Below are 18,042 nucleotides of genomic sequence, written 5' to 3' on the forward strand. Positions count from 1 at the left end.
GTGTCGTTTCGTATTTTATCAGTAAAAGACCTTTTAGTTATACATTAATCGAATGAGTTGCTTTAAATATTTAGTTGTCTTTGATTTTCTTTAATCCTGTTTCTAGATGATAATCTTTGCGGTTTTCCCACATGTTATTTTGTTCTTAAACTGTGTGCAGCAAAGATTGTAAACAAATAATTTTATTCTTCGTTAGGAAGTTTTTATTATTTTAATCGAGCAACGTTTTATCATACACTGTTGATTACAATATTTCAAAATGGGTGATTTTTGTAGATCAAGTGATATTGGTGGCATTCTAATGGAATCTGACGTGACTGACTTCGTTGAGTCTAGAGTAGAAATGTGTTTAGTTAATTTTGAAGTAAAATATTAACTTATATATTGTTCTACATCAGCAAACTTTATAAAAATGTAGAAAAAAAATTATTTGCATCATTCAATTATATTATGGTTTATTTCCATGGGTTGCTTTGCAACTGAAAATGGATAAAATGTGTCACTTTGCTCTTGTCACTGTAAAGATAAAACGTATTCTCATTTGTCTGAACTCCTTAACACTATATATATTTTTGAGTTCAAAATGAAATATCCTACAATTTGGCTATAACGGACGTTTGAAATATCTCATATTTAATTATAACTTTTATGTCAACCTATATACATTTTTTTACATTTCAAATAATAAATGCAATACGATGCTGTAAAGACTATTTATCTTTTACTTTAAATTACATATACAGTAACTATATATAGTACTACATATTTTTCATGAAATTATAAAGGGACCGTGTAAAAACTACAAAAATCAGTGCAAACTTTAGAATTTCTGGTAGACGCCTCCAGGGTTCGACCGATAGTAATTATCTCCATCCCTAGCAAAGTATATAGTAATTATAGTAACTAAGGACCATGGACTAGCAACTCTCTTCATTGATTCGTGATTGCCAAGCTGTTACTCTATTCTTCAATAGGCCTTAGCCTAGTAGACCTGTTTTGAGAAGAGTAAATTCCACACAATAGGGCGCAGCCCTGGGAGGTGATCCACACCTGAGGGAGACACAAAAAGCGTGTGGTCAAGATCTGATGGGAGGCGGGGTGGTTACCGGACGGGGTGGTAGTGGGGTTGTGCCGGGCAGCAGGTGGTTAGTCTGTGGCTGATAGGGCTTCCCCCCACATCGTGGCTAACATACGTCCACTACGTACGTCACAGTGGGTTTACAAGTAAGAAATCAATCAGCTTACAAGTAATCCTAGCTTTAACATATTACAACACTACTTCCTGGTAGTGCGCTCACTCACTGTAATAGCTCTAGGATAACATTTTCTCTTGATTTGATAAAGCAGTAACTTTGATATTAGCATTACAAATTTAACGTGGGGCTATTGTTAGCCAACAAATATGGTACAACCGATAACATTTTGATTTGCAGCCGTTTTAGTTTCTTATTACGATTGTAAACTATACAATGAAGTTATATATTTGTGTGCTTACTTAAAGAATTTTCTTGTTCAATGAGTGTACTATTTATAATTTTCAACATTTATTTTAAGTTATTCAATTATAAATGTATACTTGCATCTACAGGATAAAATGTATTGTTACTTTGTTTTTTACTGTTTCTCTTATCGATAATAGTTAATACTACTCCTTAATTCAAGTCTGGAAGTAAAATGCTAATTAAATACCATAATTGTTGTGTATGTACCCATTTTTGACAGTATTATTTACCAACAAATATTTATACATTAGTATTTTTTAATTATTATATTCATTCATTTTCATTTCACACCACTGATAGCTTCAAAAATGTAATTCTATTGTATGCCAGAAACCTCTCCCCTCCCTCCACAAAATTTAAGGCCAATATACGTATGTGGAAGTGGTACATTGGTGAAATATTGTAGTTATATTGGTCAGCATAGTTACAATTTCGTTGTAAAATCAATTCTAGTCAAATTCAAATTATACCCTAACTCTTTTTCCCACTCTATGTCTTAGATGCATTGTTTTTATAACATCATATCATTACGCTATTCATTTTCCTAAATATTCATGTACACCGAATATGAAATTCTGACAAAGACATAAATTGTTCATAACCATTCAGTAATTTAAATATTCATGCATGTTTTGAAATGCTATGCGATTGAACTTTTAAGCATATTTCTATATTTTGTCATGGACCACCAAGAAAAGACTGAAAAAATGTTTAATCTTTGACCTCTAAAATTATTCCAACTGGTATATTTATGTCTGTTGGCTCGCCAGTCGATCTAAATGCTTGAACTTTTGGACGAAGCTTCATTTCTATATAAGCATCACTGAGTTCTCTTATAATACATGTCACTCTATGAGATTTGTTTGGGCGTTAGAGAACATTGTTACATTGGTCTTATGGGTAAACTACTATGCCAACGATAACATCGTGGAATAAATAAATTTGTAAGCAAACTGAGTACAATCATATGGCATTTTGAAATATTACATAGTAACACATGTAGGCTAATGGAATAAATTATAGATTTGAAATTTTGCACGCAACCTCGGTAAATGTTTGCGTGATATATCACGTGATGCTAGGCGTGGCGTACTCTTCCTTGTATTTAGTTCTTCCACGTTGAGACTATTAACCTTGCTCTTATTAACAATAAGAGAAACTACAATAGAAACAGTAATTAGATGTAGTGATTGATGTTCCATACCGAGTGTCAAGGGGTCAACACGTATGGGGATAACACGTTTTCGAGCTTTTATACTTGTTAATATCACTATCATTCCGTCGTACACAATCATATGGATCAGACTAGTGTTGCCTTAGAAACCCATGGTAGTGTTTGCATCACTCGTTTTGATCGCTTAGAAGATTTACAATTATCTCTAGACTCTTCTGATGGAGCTATATGAATTTCTCGAGTTTGATCCAAATGGCCACCACAGCTATAGAGGCAGCACTGTCTGTTGGTTTTTGCATCTCTTTTGTATGAGAGAATGAAAAAGGAATCGGTATTCTGGATATTAGCAGAATTCCTTTCCCATTTCGGCTTAATCCAGGCGCTAAGAGAAAATTTCCGCTGTATAACCACACAAACTGGTTTTTCTGGAAATACATAGAGAAATGTTCGGTACTTTGGTAGCCTACTATCCGGAGGTCACTAGGTTCTGAAGGGTTTTTCATACCGGGAACCTAAAGAAACAACATTATTAAAACATTAGGTTTTATTTAACTTGCTGTGACAATTAAAAGTCATGACGATCGGTTCTTGTTTTCTGCCTCCCAAAAGGAAGCGATGTCGGGAAGAAGAAGACTACTATGTTCCCATAAGATAACGTTTACCAGCGAGCACGTGAACTGAACTTAAATTCGGGTACTATCCCGAGGTGTTACCCAGAAGTGGGGGGAGGTGCAGCCCGCACTGCCGGCCGTCTTTTCCAACGTCAGATCACAGTGGACGATCTGGCACGTGATCTAAGGTCGGGAAAGTACCGATCGGAAACGGCCCTGGCGATCAGTGCGGGCTTCAATGGCGCCTTATGCGCCATCCCGAAATTCTGGCGAGAAAAATAATAACATCCCTTGAGATAATACCTAAATTCAAACTCAGATCAAGTGAGTGCTCACTTATAACAAATAGTATAAAAGGACAGAGTGGCCTCCTTCTCGCCGTTCTCGCTTCCTTTTGAGAGACAGTAATAAGAACTGACAGTCATGGTGACATGTAATTTTCACAGTAAAATCAAATGATGCAGTCTGTTCTTTATAATAATATTATTTTTTAGGTCCCCGGTAAGAAAACCTATTCCTAAAATAGAGGCCACTGGATAACACCAAAGTACCACATTTACCGTAACAAGGAAATTGTTCGTCAGTCGCACTATTTTTTTGTGGAGGCCAAAATCAGAGGGCAACAAAAGGGTTAAAATATGAAATGATTCCTTTTTCCTTACGCCTTATTTTTCTTAACTTGACACAGTTAAACCAATCGTCCGGCAAGTAAATTAATATTAAATTAGCATCAGCTAGCTAGCCATATAATTATAGATCTCTTAAAGTAACTCAAACTAGAAAAACAATCAGAAAAATTATCGTTTAATATTTCTAGCCCTTTTGTTAAACTCCCATTAGACTCCCACCAAAACCAGTGTGGTTGACGATTGATTTCTTTTGTAGGGAAAATTCATTTATAGATTTCAAGAAAAACTACGTTGTGTGCTTACAAAGTACAAATTTACTCTTGGCTCCTAGACTTCTTTCGACTACAAGTCTCCACGGAATAGTAAAACTTGTTAACAAATCATTTTCATAACGAATGTACGTTGTTTTTTTACCACATATGATTTATTTCATTGTTTGTCTTTCAATAAAAAATACCAAAGTTGAAAACGTTCGTTATTAATATTTATAGATTAAACATAATACCATTTGCGTTATCAATCCATCCGTTACGTCTGTTTCTGCTTTGCATTAATACCTTAACAATCTTGAATATTTATAACGGGGTTTTTTCACAAGGATTCAATAATAAATGGTTAATATGAAATCAAAATCCATATAATGATAGATTCACGTTTTGTGTAAAAAAAATTATAATTTGGAATAAACCAGGATATTACTAAATATTTCAAATATTTTTCATGCTAAATTTGCTCTCGTATTTCAACAGTTTGATCTAGTATTTTAATAGTTTGATCTCGTATTGTAATAGTTTGATCTCGTATTTCAATAGTTTTATCTCGTACACCAACACTTTGATCTCGACCGAGGATCACACACAATCATGCACAAACATGCACGCGCATAAGCTGACATTCCACGAAATAATGTTTTACTCGGTTGCTCCTGACTTCACTTTGCTTTCTCTTGAAGGAGTATATCTTTGGCATATAGGTCTGATTCAAATGTCTCATTGATAATGCGTACTACAATTCCGACAAACTATATAATGATAAGACTAACGAGGACAGTCTGGTCATGTCAGACTCGCTTGGTAGGGCACTTGTAACCGGGTCATCACACGAATGTATACTATGTTTGATTATTCCATCGAATTGAGCAAATACCTACTGTAGTTTGTGGTATGCTCCCACCAGAATGCTAACCAACTATTGTCTTATTTACATTACATAACCTCAAGTCGCGTCAGAGCGTTGTCTGAAGCGGAAGTTTTGTGTATGAAGGCAATCCACTCCGTGCCCTGACGGATGAGGGATCAAGCTGTCTCTATACAGTGAAGAGCACTTACCAAGTGATAACCTGTCAGTGGCGGATCTAGGGAAGGGGCCAAGAGGGCCACAGCCCCCTCCGAGAATTTTGAAAAAAGAATGTTTTATGAGAAAAAAACTTTCACTCTCTTATTACAACCATAAAAATATAATTATTCGTTTTGAGTGCAAGTAAATGTCTTTCTAACAGTTTTATTTTTTTTATCATTTTTATATTTTTATCTATCAAATAGTGACTCTGTTAGACTACGTTCGATGTTAATGCATATTTATTTATAAAAACGTCTATACACTTCGTGGTATCTTTTTAGTTCAGAGCACAATTAATAGCTATGCAAGTTATCATTAATTTATTATTAAACATTTTACTATTCATAACAGGATAGTAGAAAAGAGCCAAAATTTTCTCCGTTGAAAAAGCAATACGACTATGGATACAAAATAACCATCGAACGCAACATGACTATCGATTGCAATGTTACCACCAATCACAACATAACCATAGTCCATAGTAAGTAAACATGCCCATTACTTCCAATTTTACCACGGATGCAACATAATTATCAAGTAATTTCAAAATAATCCTAGAGTGATCGTAAAATAAATCGCAATATAATCATCGATTTCGACACAACCATCGATTGCTAAAAACGAGTACTCGATGATAGCTATCTATAAACTGGATTCAGTAGGGGTTTGTGTTCACTTTAATGATACCAACTAACCTAAATTATTGCTTAAAAAGATTACTAAATGCGTTCAGCTTCAAATCAAACAATATATAATCGATTTTTTTCCAATTAACTTTACTAATGGCTACTACAAGTTTGACAGTATTGTGATTAGAATTGAGTAAAAATTCTAAAACTAATAATGATGTTATATTGTTTAAAATAGCATAATTCGTACATGTAACTATATGGGAAAATGCTAACGGTTCAATAAAATATGTTCTTCCCGTATAGTTTTGTTAAATATTTACATTTTATATTATTTCCATAAACTATCACATTGTAATTGAAACCCAGATGAAGCTATTCAGTAAAATATGACTTAATAAATGTTCCATATTAATTTATAATATATATAAATATATTTAGTACTGATGACGATAGAAATTATGAATACTTGAATGATGAATTATCCCTAATAATTATAAAAGTCTTGAATTTGTCGATGCCATGTAGACCTACGTGTTCAGTTTGCTTTGCCTTTCTTACATCAATTAGCTACACCTTCAAAAGTTCATTAACTTGATATACATTATATTTGAATTTCCTTTTCTGTCTACTAATTATTCAATCGGAAAAAAAAGATCTGTTATCAGTGCTACAAACTACTTTAAAAGGTTTGATTTTAACTGAACTGCCATTATAATACAATGAAAGTTCAATAATGGCAGATTGTGTTCCGAAGTAATATAATTTTAATATTTAGGGTATCTTAAGTTGTGGCTACTTTCAACTAATAAAAAAAAACATTTATTGATTAACATTTTTTATTCTTCCATTCCGTATTAAATTCAACTTCAATTTTCTATTCAATACCATAATAATTATATTCAGTTCCATAATAATTAATCAGATATTTTATATTTGCAAAAGTTACAGTCACGTTTAAATGAGTGTAATGTAATTGTTGTATTTAGTATAATATTGGTAAGTTTATATTAAATTCAAATAAAAAATAGTGCACTACGTAAATAGACAATTCCCAGGAATCATACATTTAATATCATGAATCGATTCAATGAAATGCGTATTTTAGAGTTTGTTTGTATATTTTGTAAGTGGTGCTCTTCCAAATAAAACGTGTTTCAATGTAGCCTTTGGTTTTTATATTATTCCAAATAATTTAAAAGTAAAAAAGCATTATTTAAATAAATAACATCACGGTCCTGAATATTTTTAGAGGTTTTAAATTAACAAATTACTCATCACACAGGCCATGTGTATATTTAGAACATTTCAAAATGTTAAAACTTAAATAACAATTTATTGAAACACTGTTGTTTGTGATTATAAATTTAATTATTTTAAAACATTTCACCCCTATATACCATATTTATAATGCAAATAGAGAATTACTATTACAAATTTTAAAATTCATAACACTGGCAAACCCGCTTCGTTTGAAACAAATATTATTTTATATCGAAACATAAAAAATTATAAAAAATATTAATACAAATAATAATTTTGTACAAATGTTTACAATCAAAACTATCTATTTGTTACAGTGTTGTGCGTGTTCTTTCGAGTGGTGAACAAAATGGATATTACACATATGATGGACGCGTGTACTCCAGGTAAATAAAGAAAGCCTACCTGCATGTGTATATTTTATATTGTTTTACTATATCCTTCAACTTTAGATTTCACAATAACAAGAAATATTTACAATATTTGTAGATTAATAGATTTCACCGTTTTGACAAAGGATGTTAGAAAGTGATTTATTATTAAAACTGGTGTTTTGAAAAATTAACAGTTTTGTAAACTTTTAAAAGCTTTTAAAAATGAGTAAACAGAGACGCATCCCTTTTCATCCTTTGCTGCGTTCCAAATCTCTCCAAATTGGTGGTGATCAACCTGATAGCCAAGTCTTTCCAACAGAGTAGGCAGGAAACCTCGTGATCTTGGAATGAAGAATTCTTTAGGTTCCAAGCCGTATGTAGTAAATATACTAGGACTCACTAAGGATTCCATGGAAATGTGAGGTCTAGGTGGTACCCCAGCGGTTGGAATTCCTTTCGTATCAAACTTATCCGAGTGGTGATACTTTTGAGCAAATTGATTGGTGGTCTCAAAGTGTAACATCTCTTTTGGCACGTCTTCAATTTTTGAAATGTCCGGAAACATGACGTTGATGTTTAAAATATCCGCCATTTTTACATAATCTATCATCTCATCACTGGACATTATGTTCAATCTTTTCATAAGGGCTTCAAAAGGAATCCTGTCCGGATACAACTCAAAGTCCGCAAGAACTTCGTAAACTGTGTGAAGGGACAGGCGGTTAGTGTGATTGGAATCGATTCGGTGAAAGGTATCAAGAAGGTCCCGATGAGGAAATGCTAATTCTCTTTTGGCAATTTGGTTTCTGAGGAAGTTAATGCTTGAAAGTTCGTCTAGGAGATCAAGTTTATCCAAACTAGGGTCACAATCCTGCAACAACTCCCCAACACCGAACACTCCTCTTTTATTCAGCCTTCCAAAAGCGTGGCCTTCTGGAACACACCCTATGTTGTCATTAGGTGCATGCACCTTTCCCACCAAATGCTTCGTACGATGTCGGTGATCGGATAAAATCTTTGAAACCAGAACATCCTCATCGCCCTTCACCGTCATAACCTTCTGTATACACCCTCCTTGAGGGTCACACGATGTATTTTTCCCCCACACCAAGGTCTGTTTGAAGGGCTCTACGTAATTTCTCTGGATTTGCTCTCCAGGTTCGTAATCGTCATGGGTTTTCGTATACATTTTGTGGCCGACTCTCGATTGTTCCATGATATCCAAGTAAGACTTGGGAGGACTCACCAACTCTGCCGCCGTCACATCCCTGGGCGTCGGTCTTCCAAAACATTCCTTATCGTACTCCATGCCAGCAGGCAACATAGGGTCCTGGTCAGGGACTCTTCCCGTCGGCATCTTCCAGTACGAGTCATAGACAGTCTCCTTGAACTCTTTGTCGAGTACATCACAGAACCTGTGGTCCACTTCTGGCTGGATACATTCCCTCATGTCGGAGTGAAACCCTTTGTATATGTCAATTCTAGGAGGAGGCAGTTTGTAGTCCATAGGTCCCGTTTGGCAGACGAACGGCGATGCCTCGTCCTTGCTGACTTCGTATTCAAAGCAATCTTTCATTTTCTCATTTTCTTTAAAAGACGAAAATCCAGCAGCCTGCAGTGTTGGGTTTCTATCAATAAATTTTCCGGCATAAGCCATATCAAAGAGTCGTTTTGAATTTAGAAGGTATGGTATAATATTTTTAAGTGGTCTCCCAAAAATAACCTTACATTCAAGAGAAAAGAATAGGTTTTGTGTACAAGGAAAATGTAACGACTGTTGTCATCAGCTGGTTAAAAAAATTATGTAATACTCGAAATATTCTAAAATGTATAATATCAAGTTATCAATACAATCATATTGAGATACCATAAAAACGTAGACTTAGGTAGAAATACAGATTTCAAACTGAAATTCTTATAAGATTAGACTCTATACCTTTGATTAATTTTGGTAATCGCAGTACATCAATTGGTGAATAGGTCAAAGGAAAGCCTACATGAGACAGGACACTTTAATGCTGCTTAATTTTGTACCTGAGGTTTATACTTATGACACAATTCCCTAAAGAACTTCCTATAACTAATAAAATATTATCATTTCATTACACACAATAGTTTGAATTATTGAATAGTTAGCTGTATATTTCGTTAGTTTAATATAGAATTAATAGGTATAAACTTTATTGTGGTTCATTTAAAATCAAAAAAGATATTCATTATTTTATATTATAAGCTTTATAAACAATAAATAAACTGATATACATACATAATTATCAAAGCAACAACTTATACTACATTTACATCAATTAAACTACACTTTTTATACCTGTACATATTGAATAGGCTATATGAAATTATGAATTAAAGGGGTCGGTTTTTCATCAAAACCATTACAGAAGCTAGGCGTTCGTTAAGAAATTCTTTCCATAAAGCCGAGTTTTATATACCTATGTTATTTTTTTATTGCCATAACTGTGTTTTATAGTCATTAAGTTGTATACAGCATTAACTTGGACGAGTGGGGTCTACGCAGATGGTTGAAACTTCTACTTTAGACTTTTAATACTTATTAGATTTAGTTTCTTAAATAATTATTCACCAAAGAATAATCCCATCTAGGCATTTCCAGCTAAATACGACTTGTCCTGTATTTATGTTAAGCTTTTCGTGAAACTTAAAGCATTAAATGTTTCACAATTACAATCTTCTTTATGGAATCCAAATTTTATTGTTCACATTTCGATATTTTTGTTCCATCACTACATTTGAATTATTCACAACTTGAGCTGTGATTAAGTCTTTTTTAGTACTTGTTTATTTAAACACTATAGTGACATGACTGTTAGCAACATCAAAGTTTATTCAAGATTTAGATTCGCGACTCGATAATATCAGCTGATGTTTTTAACATATTACGGTAAACTAACAACAGAACCTGTACAGAAATAATAAGTATGACAGCTTCAAATATTTTGAAGATTTATGACTAACCCCATGTTCTGTTGAATTGAATAAAAAGAGCAGCTGTTCGAAACATAATACAGTTAATTCTCCCTCTATAATAAATTTTGTTTTGAGAGCTAGTACTGCCAAAACGTTCTACTGTGTGGTCAGCTATATTTTTTCCACTTAATATTTCAATTTCAACTGTACGGTATCGATCGACTTTTAAATTAAAAAGACACTCAACATACTCATTACCTTAGGTCACTGATTAGGACAGCAACAATATTACCAAATGCTTTTTATTCCAAGTGTTAAAGGTTTAAACAGTTTAGAAAGTGAATTTTAAAAGATTTACTTTTTTTCCCGATACCTATTATTCTGTTCCATGAAGAACACTGAAATAAAAATTAAAACTTGTACATAACTTGCATTTTTTCTGCTTACCTGGTTTGAAGAATTTGGTACGCTCAACCAATAACAAATAACCAACAAACAACTATTTATTGGTAAACTAATCGTGAATTTTTGACAATTTATCATTAATCAAGAACATTTTTATAGTAGGCTAATGACGTAAAAATGTAAAAATGTTCACTTATTGTAAAGAAAAAACTTAATATGACACAAGAGGCCAAAATTGTTTAAAGTATTATTAAAACATGAGTTGGTAACAAACGTAAAGTGAAATAGTTAATTGTCAAATATTATTTATTATAATCTTTTTATTTTTATTATGTTTTCAGTGTTACATTTGAGATAAGAGTAGATACATTTTTATTAGGGATGTTAAGGAGGTTTTATCTCAATTATAACACAATATCTAATGGTTAGTGATAAAACATGCATTAATTAAAAAATTCGTTGGTTAATTTTAACAAGTCAGTACACATTTAGTAACGTATTATATACAAATCCCTAAAATAATGAGTTATTTACGCCTGGTATCTGTTTTCCCGCCCTACAACTGTACTGTTACTAGCACTCTCTCTACAAAGTTGTGGCGTTTACCACCCAGAGCGCTAGCTGCCGTGCAGTATTGATCCATGAGATGTTGGCTTTCTCCGCTAGGGCGCAGCACTCACCAGCGCTGCAGCCCAAGTCATACTATTATTGGCTTAGCGTTAGTGAAGACTTTCATGTGGGACTGGATGATTGAATTTCAGTCTGTCGGTTCACACGATGTATCGAAAACGAACTGACCTATAGATTTGAAATTTTGCAAGAAGCTTTCATATGTACGAGCAACAATGAGTTTGGTGATGGTGCATGTTACTAAATTACATGGGATTTGGCTGATCAAATAGGCTACTTCTACGTTGGTCTTATGGGTAATCAAAATGAAAACAAGAAAATAACTGAATAAATACATTTTTAACCATATAGGTTTATAACATTTATTTTAAGTACATTCAAACACACAACATAATAATATAACATTTATTATTTAAACACTTCTATGAAACCTATCTCGATGAAGAAAAATGTGAATGCATCATGTGGTAAGATATTTGCAGACTTTAAAATTTGCTTGGAACAAACATTTCTACATAGGCAAGCGTGAGTTCTGTAATGGTTCACATCCAACCATTATATTAGGCTGAGCGTCATTGCAGCCACTTTTCTTTTCTGTGTGATGTGTGTGTGTGTGTGTGTGTGTGTGTGTGTGTGTGTGTGTGTGTGTGTGTGTGTGTGTGTGTGTGTGTGTGTGTGTGTGTGTGTGTGTGCGTGTGTGTGTGTGTGTGTGTGTGTGTGTGTGTGTGTGTGTGTGTGTGTGTGTGTGTGTGTGTGTGTGTGTGTGTGTGTGTGTGTGTGTGTGTGTGTTGTATGAATGAAATGAGTTACGGTATATGCTTGCATGCCACCTAAGCGAAACCTGTTAAACGACACGTGGTATGGCATACCCTTACGTTTTGTTACAAATAAGCTTTCCAGTATTATAAAGAAATTTAATTATTTGTACAATCAACTTGTAAGTGCATTATTTAAATGTATTAATTTCATATATCAATGATAAATATGCGTATAATTAATTACAGTAAGGTAATGAGTGAAAAATTTATTTTTCATGCCATAAAATTTAATAAAATAGGCTACTATCGGTAAGTAAAAATAGTAGCTACTTAATGAAATTATTATTTTACAAAATATAGACCTATGGGTCGGTCATTGACATACGGATAATCCTACACTGGCAAAAAAGAACATTATTTGAATTGTTCTGCATTATATAAAACAAGTATTATGTTCTATAAAATTTTGAATGAGATTTCTAATTTTTATAAAAACTATGTGGCAATTCATTGTCCCTTCATTTGGCGGCTTGTAAAAGCTGCGATGATAAACAGAGGAAGTAGGCATCAGAGCCGCGATAGAATTGCATGTTTTCGGACAAAGCGGCAACAGATAAGCGCAGATAACAGAGGAAGGGGTGGGGGATGGAAGGGGGTTGGGAAATGGACACGCCCACATTAATTGAATAACCAAATGAATGCGGTTTTTGCACACACTCGCTGTTTTAGCTTTTATTTCCCGTCTACCCTCTGTGTGTCGGTCCGATGCAGTGTAATTTCCCAATTTACATATTCGCTGAGTTCACGTAATGTTTGTAATTTGTTCAGGCCGGTGCATTCCCGTCACATTTTATGCAAATCAGCCTTCTCTTTATGTGCAATCTATAAAACGTATTTGTAAATGTTTAATTAACTGGATGATACTGTGTAAGTGATACTATTGGGACAATGCCGCAATAGTACAGTGTGTTCTTGATTTTACTCACTCGGACAGTAAAAACTGTTAACATTTTATGTTATATGCTTCCCTTTTTAATTTTTGAAAGTTTTTGATGCACACGAGTCCTAAAATGTTACATTGTGGGAAAAAAAATATCCCCGATTAGGTTTGTGTCCGCAGTGTTGAATCCTAATAAACAACTATTAGTACCTTAGTACTATTCTTTATTGCTATATTAACACTAAATGGCATTTACTCGTGTATAAATCAAGGTACATTACAAATTATTAAAGTAGGTACATACAGGAAAGAATTAAGAACATGCCTTGAAGCGTGATCTTGATTATGTACAAAGAAAATTTAATGCAGAGTATCTGCGAATTTAAATGTAAATTTTTCTACCACTAGATATTTCACTGAGTAATGGGTTTTATCTAACGCTCAGCCAAAACCTACGGATGCACCATTATACAATACGAACTTACCTTTGTAAAATTGACGGTTGTAGAATTTCAAGTCACAGACAAAAGATAAACTTTGCCAGCTTTTCTGAGCATTAGTAAATAAATACAGTATGTTGGAATATACCAATGTCGAGTTTAGCTCCAGTTCACCTTCTTCTTCAGATGAACATGAATTCAGATCCCAGGAATTAAGTCTGTGACAGCTTCGAATTTCAGAGCTACGCTAAGAGAAAGGTAAACTGAAGGTTCTTTGTTTGAAATTTGCTATTGAATATTGATGATTGGAAAGGATTTCACACAGTTTCAGAACTTCTAGAGCTTAAATTTACCTTAGAAGACAATCAAAGAGGAATCCATAAAATATACTCATAAATGTAAGCATAGATCGGATAGTGTGATAGTAGGGATGATTAGGGAGGCATACATTTATGTGGAAATCATTAATTGGGAAAGACAGCTATTTTGATGTTCATGAAGTTTGACATTTCAGGCTAATTTATTCAAAGTATTAATTTTACTATCCAACAAGTCCGTTGAAAGGTATGGTTGAGTATTGTGGCCAGAAATATGTTAGTAAATTAATTTAATTGTATGATTTAAAACAGAGACATTTTCTGCTAGAATATACAAGATACGTAAGTATATCTAAACAATGGTTAGGCTAAATGGTAGCGAGAAAGAAATGTTCACAGCTTCCAGTAAAGACACCTTACTAGGTCAAATTCTGATAAGTACCCAAAAAATCTGAAACTTTCTACAGCGATCCATGACTAATATGAACCTGTTTACAGTGTTATCAGTGAAACGATAACAAGCGATATCGCTATAAAGATAACAGACTTGAAACTTATCCGACTGGCTAGGAACTCGCCTTGCCTGAGTTTATAATATTGTATAGCCATTTCAAACATTTGTGACCACCCCGTCTAGAATTTCATACTCTGACGTGACAGGCACTATCTTTAGAAGTGTTTTTGAGTCACATTTATTGCTGAAGATATAAGAGCCAGGCCGGGCGGACAATAGAACTGCCTTGCCTATCTATAACAATCAATGTTATTCTTGGGTTACAATATTATTTCAGTAGTTAAAGTACCGTAGATTTTTGGGAAACTAAAGGAATTTAACCCGTTAACGATCACCATATGCAGGTTAGGCAACTTATCGACAGGAAACTAGGCCATTAATTAATATTACAAGGCTTAAAATATAAGTCATCATTTCCGGTATTTACAACATTGTTCCAATTCTAAGTGGGTCAAGGAGCAAATGCTCTTGCTAGCGACTTCGGAGAATAGTTATTCCATTGTATTTGTAGATAAATAGCTGCGCTAGAGAGTTTTGCAGTTCAATGGGTGGTTTTAAATTAGGTAGAGTCCAAAACTTGCTGCCTCAACTGCATGAAGACCACAGACAAGAGAAAGGTGGCGTACAGGCTATGGTCACCAAAGACCTCAGATCACAAGTCACCCAGTTGCCAATGAACTTACTCTCGGTATGATGAACACGCTGTGCTGCAGGTGACAAGGTGGTTGCGGCTAGTTCTGAAGTTGGGTGAAAAGTGGTTTGACACTGGAGTATGACGTCATAAACCACCATAGTCATTCACACTCAGGTGGTAAGTGGAGTTCCAATGTTGAAAGGTTCTCATGTGTCTATATGGATAATCAGTCGTTGAGTGCAATAAAGCCAAAACATGTTGTAGAGCACAAGCATTTGGTTTTGGACATCGCAGAGAAGGATTTCCTAATGAGATTAGAACTAAAATCTCTTTTGGTTTGGGAAATCTGGAACGGTGTCGCAATATATTGTTCAGTGAGTGGAATGAAATAAACATTCATCGTAGCTCATACTGAGAGGTCATGAGCTCGATTTCCCGAAAAAATCTGCTAAATTTGGAAATATGTTTGTATAATTTGTTTTCTTTGCAATACTTGATATAATATCATTTGTTTGGAAAAATGATAAAACATAATAATAAAAGAACAGAGCTGCAGGTGCTGTTCGGTCAGATAATTGTTGATTCTCCTTCCCTACTTCTATTTTTTATATTACAATTTTGTATGTCCTTAGTAAGTCTCATTGATTATACAATGCTATTGAGCAATGCCACAAAAACTAGACAAAACGTTTAGTACACCTTTTAGATTCTTAATTTCAATTTAGTTCAGATTGAGTGTTCTACTATTGAAGAATATTCCTTTTATAGTATGTTGGTAGGGCTCTTCTTTCTGGTTTGTAAGAATGTAACTTGATAAAACTCATTAATGTTTTCCACGCGGCTATGCTTTTCAACATAATAATGTTTTTTAATCCAGCTTAGATAGGGAGGCATTAATAATACCTGATTCAGAGCTAGAGTCAGAGAGAAATCCACACTGCCACATCTTACTGAAAAAGATCCTAAACCCAGAACTTTGTGTTCCAATATAGTTTCTTCGGAGTTTATTTCAGACAAATTCATTGGTGACACTTTAAAAAGTACAAGACGCGTTTTAAATTTTAATCACGACATGAAAACCATGTAATAAATCAAAATTTAAAACATTACTCCATCTCTACATAACGTAAAAGTGTGTTAATAAACTGCGCAAAACTTTGTAGTAGTTAATTTAGCTATTAAATTTAATATATATTATTTTATTAGAAACTAATTAATTCAATTTACAATCTTATTTTTCAATGATATGTTCATTGTTTTTACCTAATAGAGATTTTTAATAAAACATTCAAATTTTGGCTGAGTCGAAGTTGTTACAACGAATATCTTTAAAGAACAAAAACTAACAACCGTGATAATGAAATGAGAAATTACTTAATTAAGAGCAGAAGTTAGGACTATACAGTTCTTTATACCACTTAACTTCAAACTGATAACGAAGGTGAAATTTAGATTAATTTTAAACGAATTTAGCACATATTAATAGTTCTGATTACTTACAAGCTTGGCGCCAACTGCATGATTGAATCTAACCACACAGAGATATTGCAAAATTACATTAAAGTGTAAAGGTCTACATGCATAGAAAAGGTAAAAATGGTGAGACGGTCAATTGTATACAAGGGAACGGTAGAAGATTTTATAGCAGGCAATGGGGCTTGGCGTACCAAGCTAATAAACGAACCTAGCCTTAATATTTATAAAATCAGTTTTTTGCACCAAACTTGTTTGGACTTTTTTTGGACAGTTATTTGTTATACTATCTACAAGCTCCTTTATATTTCAACAAAGTTATAAGTCAACAAAGTTATTTTTCGTCACTCCTTTCAATATATAGGTCCTAAATATTTCAATCAGTTGCCACTTCAAATCAAAATTATTAATAATTTCAAACACTTTTGCAAAGAAACAGTCACTTGGCTTTCTTCACAACAAGATGTGGAATATCTTAATTATGTCTTAGTATAATTAACTAGTATAAATAAATTGTTATTTTCTTGCTGGTAGTTTTCTAATATAAGATATAACTTTAACCCATTTATTAGGCATATTTATTACCTACTTAACTAATATATAGGATAACTATTTTCATATTAATTACAATTAATTTCATCTGTTTGCTTAACTTACATCATATTACTTATACATCCACTAATATTATTTTCTTCTTTCAAAATTATTGTAGTTGAACTCACAGATGTTACAGTTGGCGATTTTCTTTTATAAATATTCTAAATGCTAGACTATGATATACTATGTTAATGTATTGTATATAGTTTTCAACTGGTCACGCTACTGGATAAAGTGGCCGGATTAATTTCTCGCTTTTTCCAATGCTAGTAAACGAACCTAGCCTTAATATTTATAAAATCAGTTTTTGCACCAAACTTGTTTGGACTTTTTTTGGACAGTTATTTGTTATACTATCTACAAGCTCCTTTATATTTTATAAATATAAACAACTTTAGAAGGGGGGTGTTTTTGGAGTCTGAGGGGTCAAGTCCGGCGAAGTTATGCAGAAATATTCGGTAAGTGGTAACATATAATTGCAATAGGCTGATTTGGTTTCAAATACTGAATTTGGAATTGGAAAATAACATGAAAATTCCAGAAATTGTACTAACTTACAGGCTATTAATAAGGCTATTATAATAAGTAAAATTCACATCTGGACTAAGCTGCAGCATAGGGTCATTCTGTCATTGAAAAGATCCAACGAAGTCTCATTTTGTATTTGTGTATTTACCGAACTGTCGTAATCACCCGACTTTTAAGCTTCATCTGAATTAATTTCGATGAGGGGTGGCGACCATTCAACATTTTCACGGATCAAAATTATCGTTCTCAGCAGAGCGGCAACTTAATTACGAGCATGTAATACGATATATCGTCACGTTGCACCTACGTATGCTTGTAGTGGATAACAATGAGTACGGTTAAC

General features: G+C 33.5%; 1 protein-coding gene across 1 annotated transcript; it reads right to left on the reverse strand.

Annotated features, from left to right (window-relative positions):
* Nucleotides 1-7,552: 7,552 nt before the first annotated feature.
* Nucleotides 7,553-9,294, reverse strand: LOC124356238 (EF-hand domain-containing family member B). The gene has a single exon (XM_046807423.1). It carries the CDS (start codon nt 9,175-9,177, stop codon nt 7,708-7,710), a length of 1,470 nt encoding a protein of 489 aa, XP_046663379.1. The 5' UTR covers nt 9,178-9,294; the 3' UTR covers nt 7,553-7,707.
* Nucleotides 9,295-18,042: the final 8,748 nt, after the last annotated feature.

Source organism: Homalodisca vitripennis, chromosome 2, assembly GCF_021130785.1.
Source record: "Homalodisca vitripennis isolate AUS2020 chromosome 2, UT_GWSS_2.1, whole genome shotgun sequence".
Classification (NCBI taxonomy): Eukaryota; Metazoa; Arthropoda; class Insecta; order Hemiptera; family Cicadellidae; genus Homalodisca; species Homalodisca vitripennis.

Coding starts and splice junctions, on each gene's coding strand:
- LOC124356238 (XM_046807423.1), bottom strand. CDS start 9,177: ATGGCTTATGCCGGAAAATTTATTGATAGAAACCCAACACTGCAGGCT.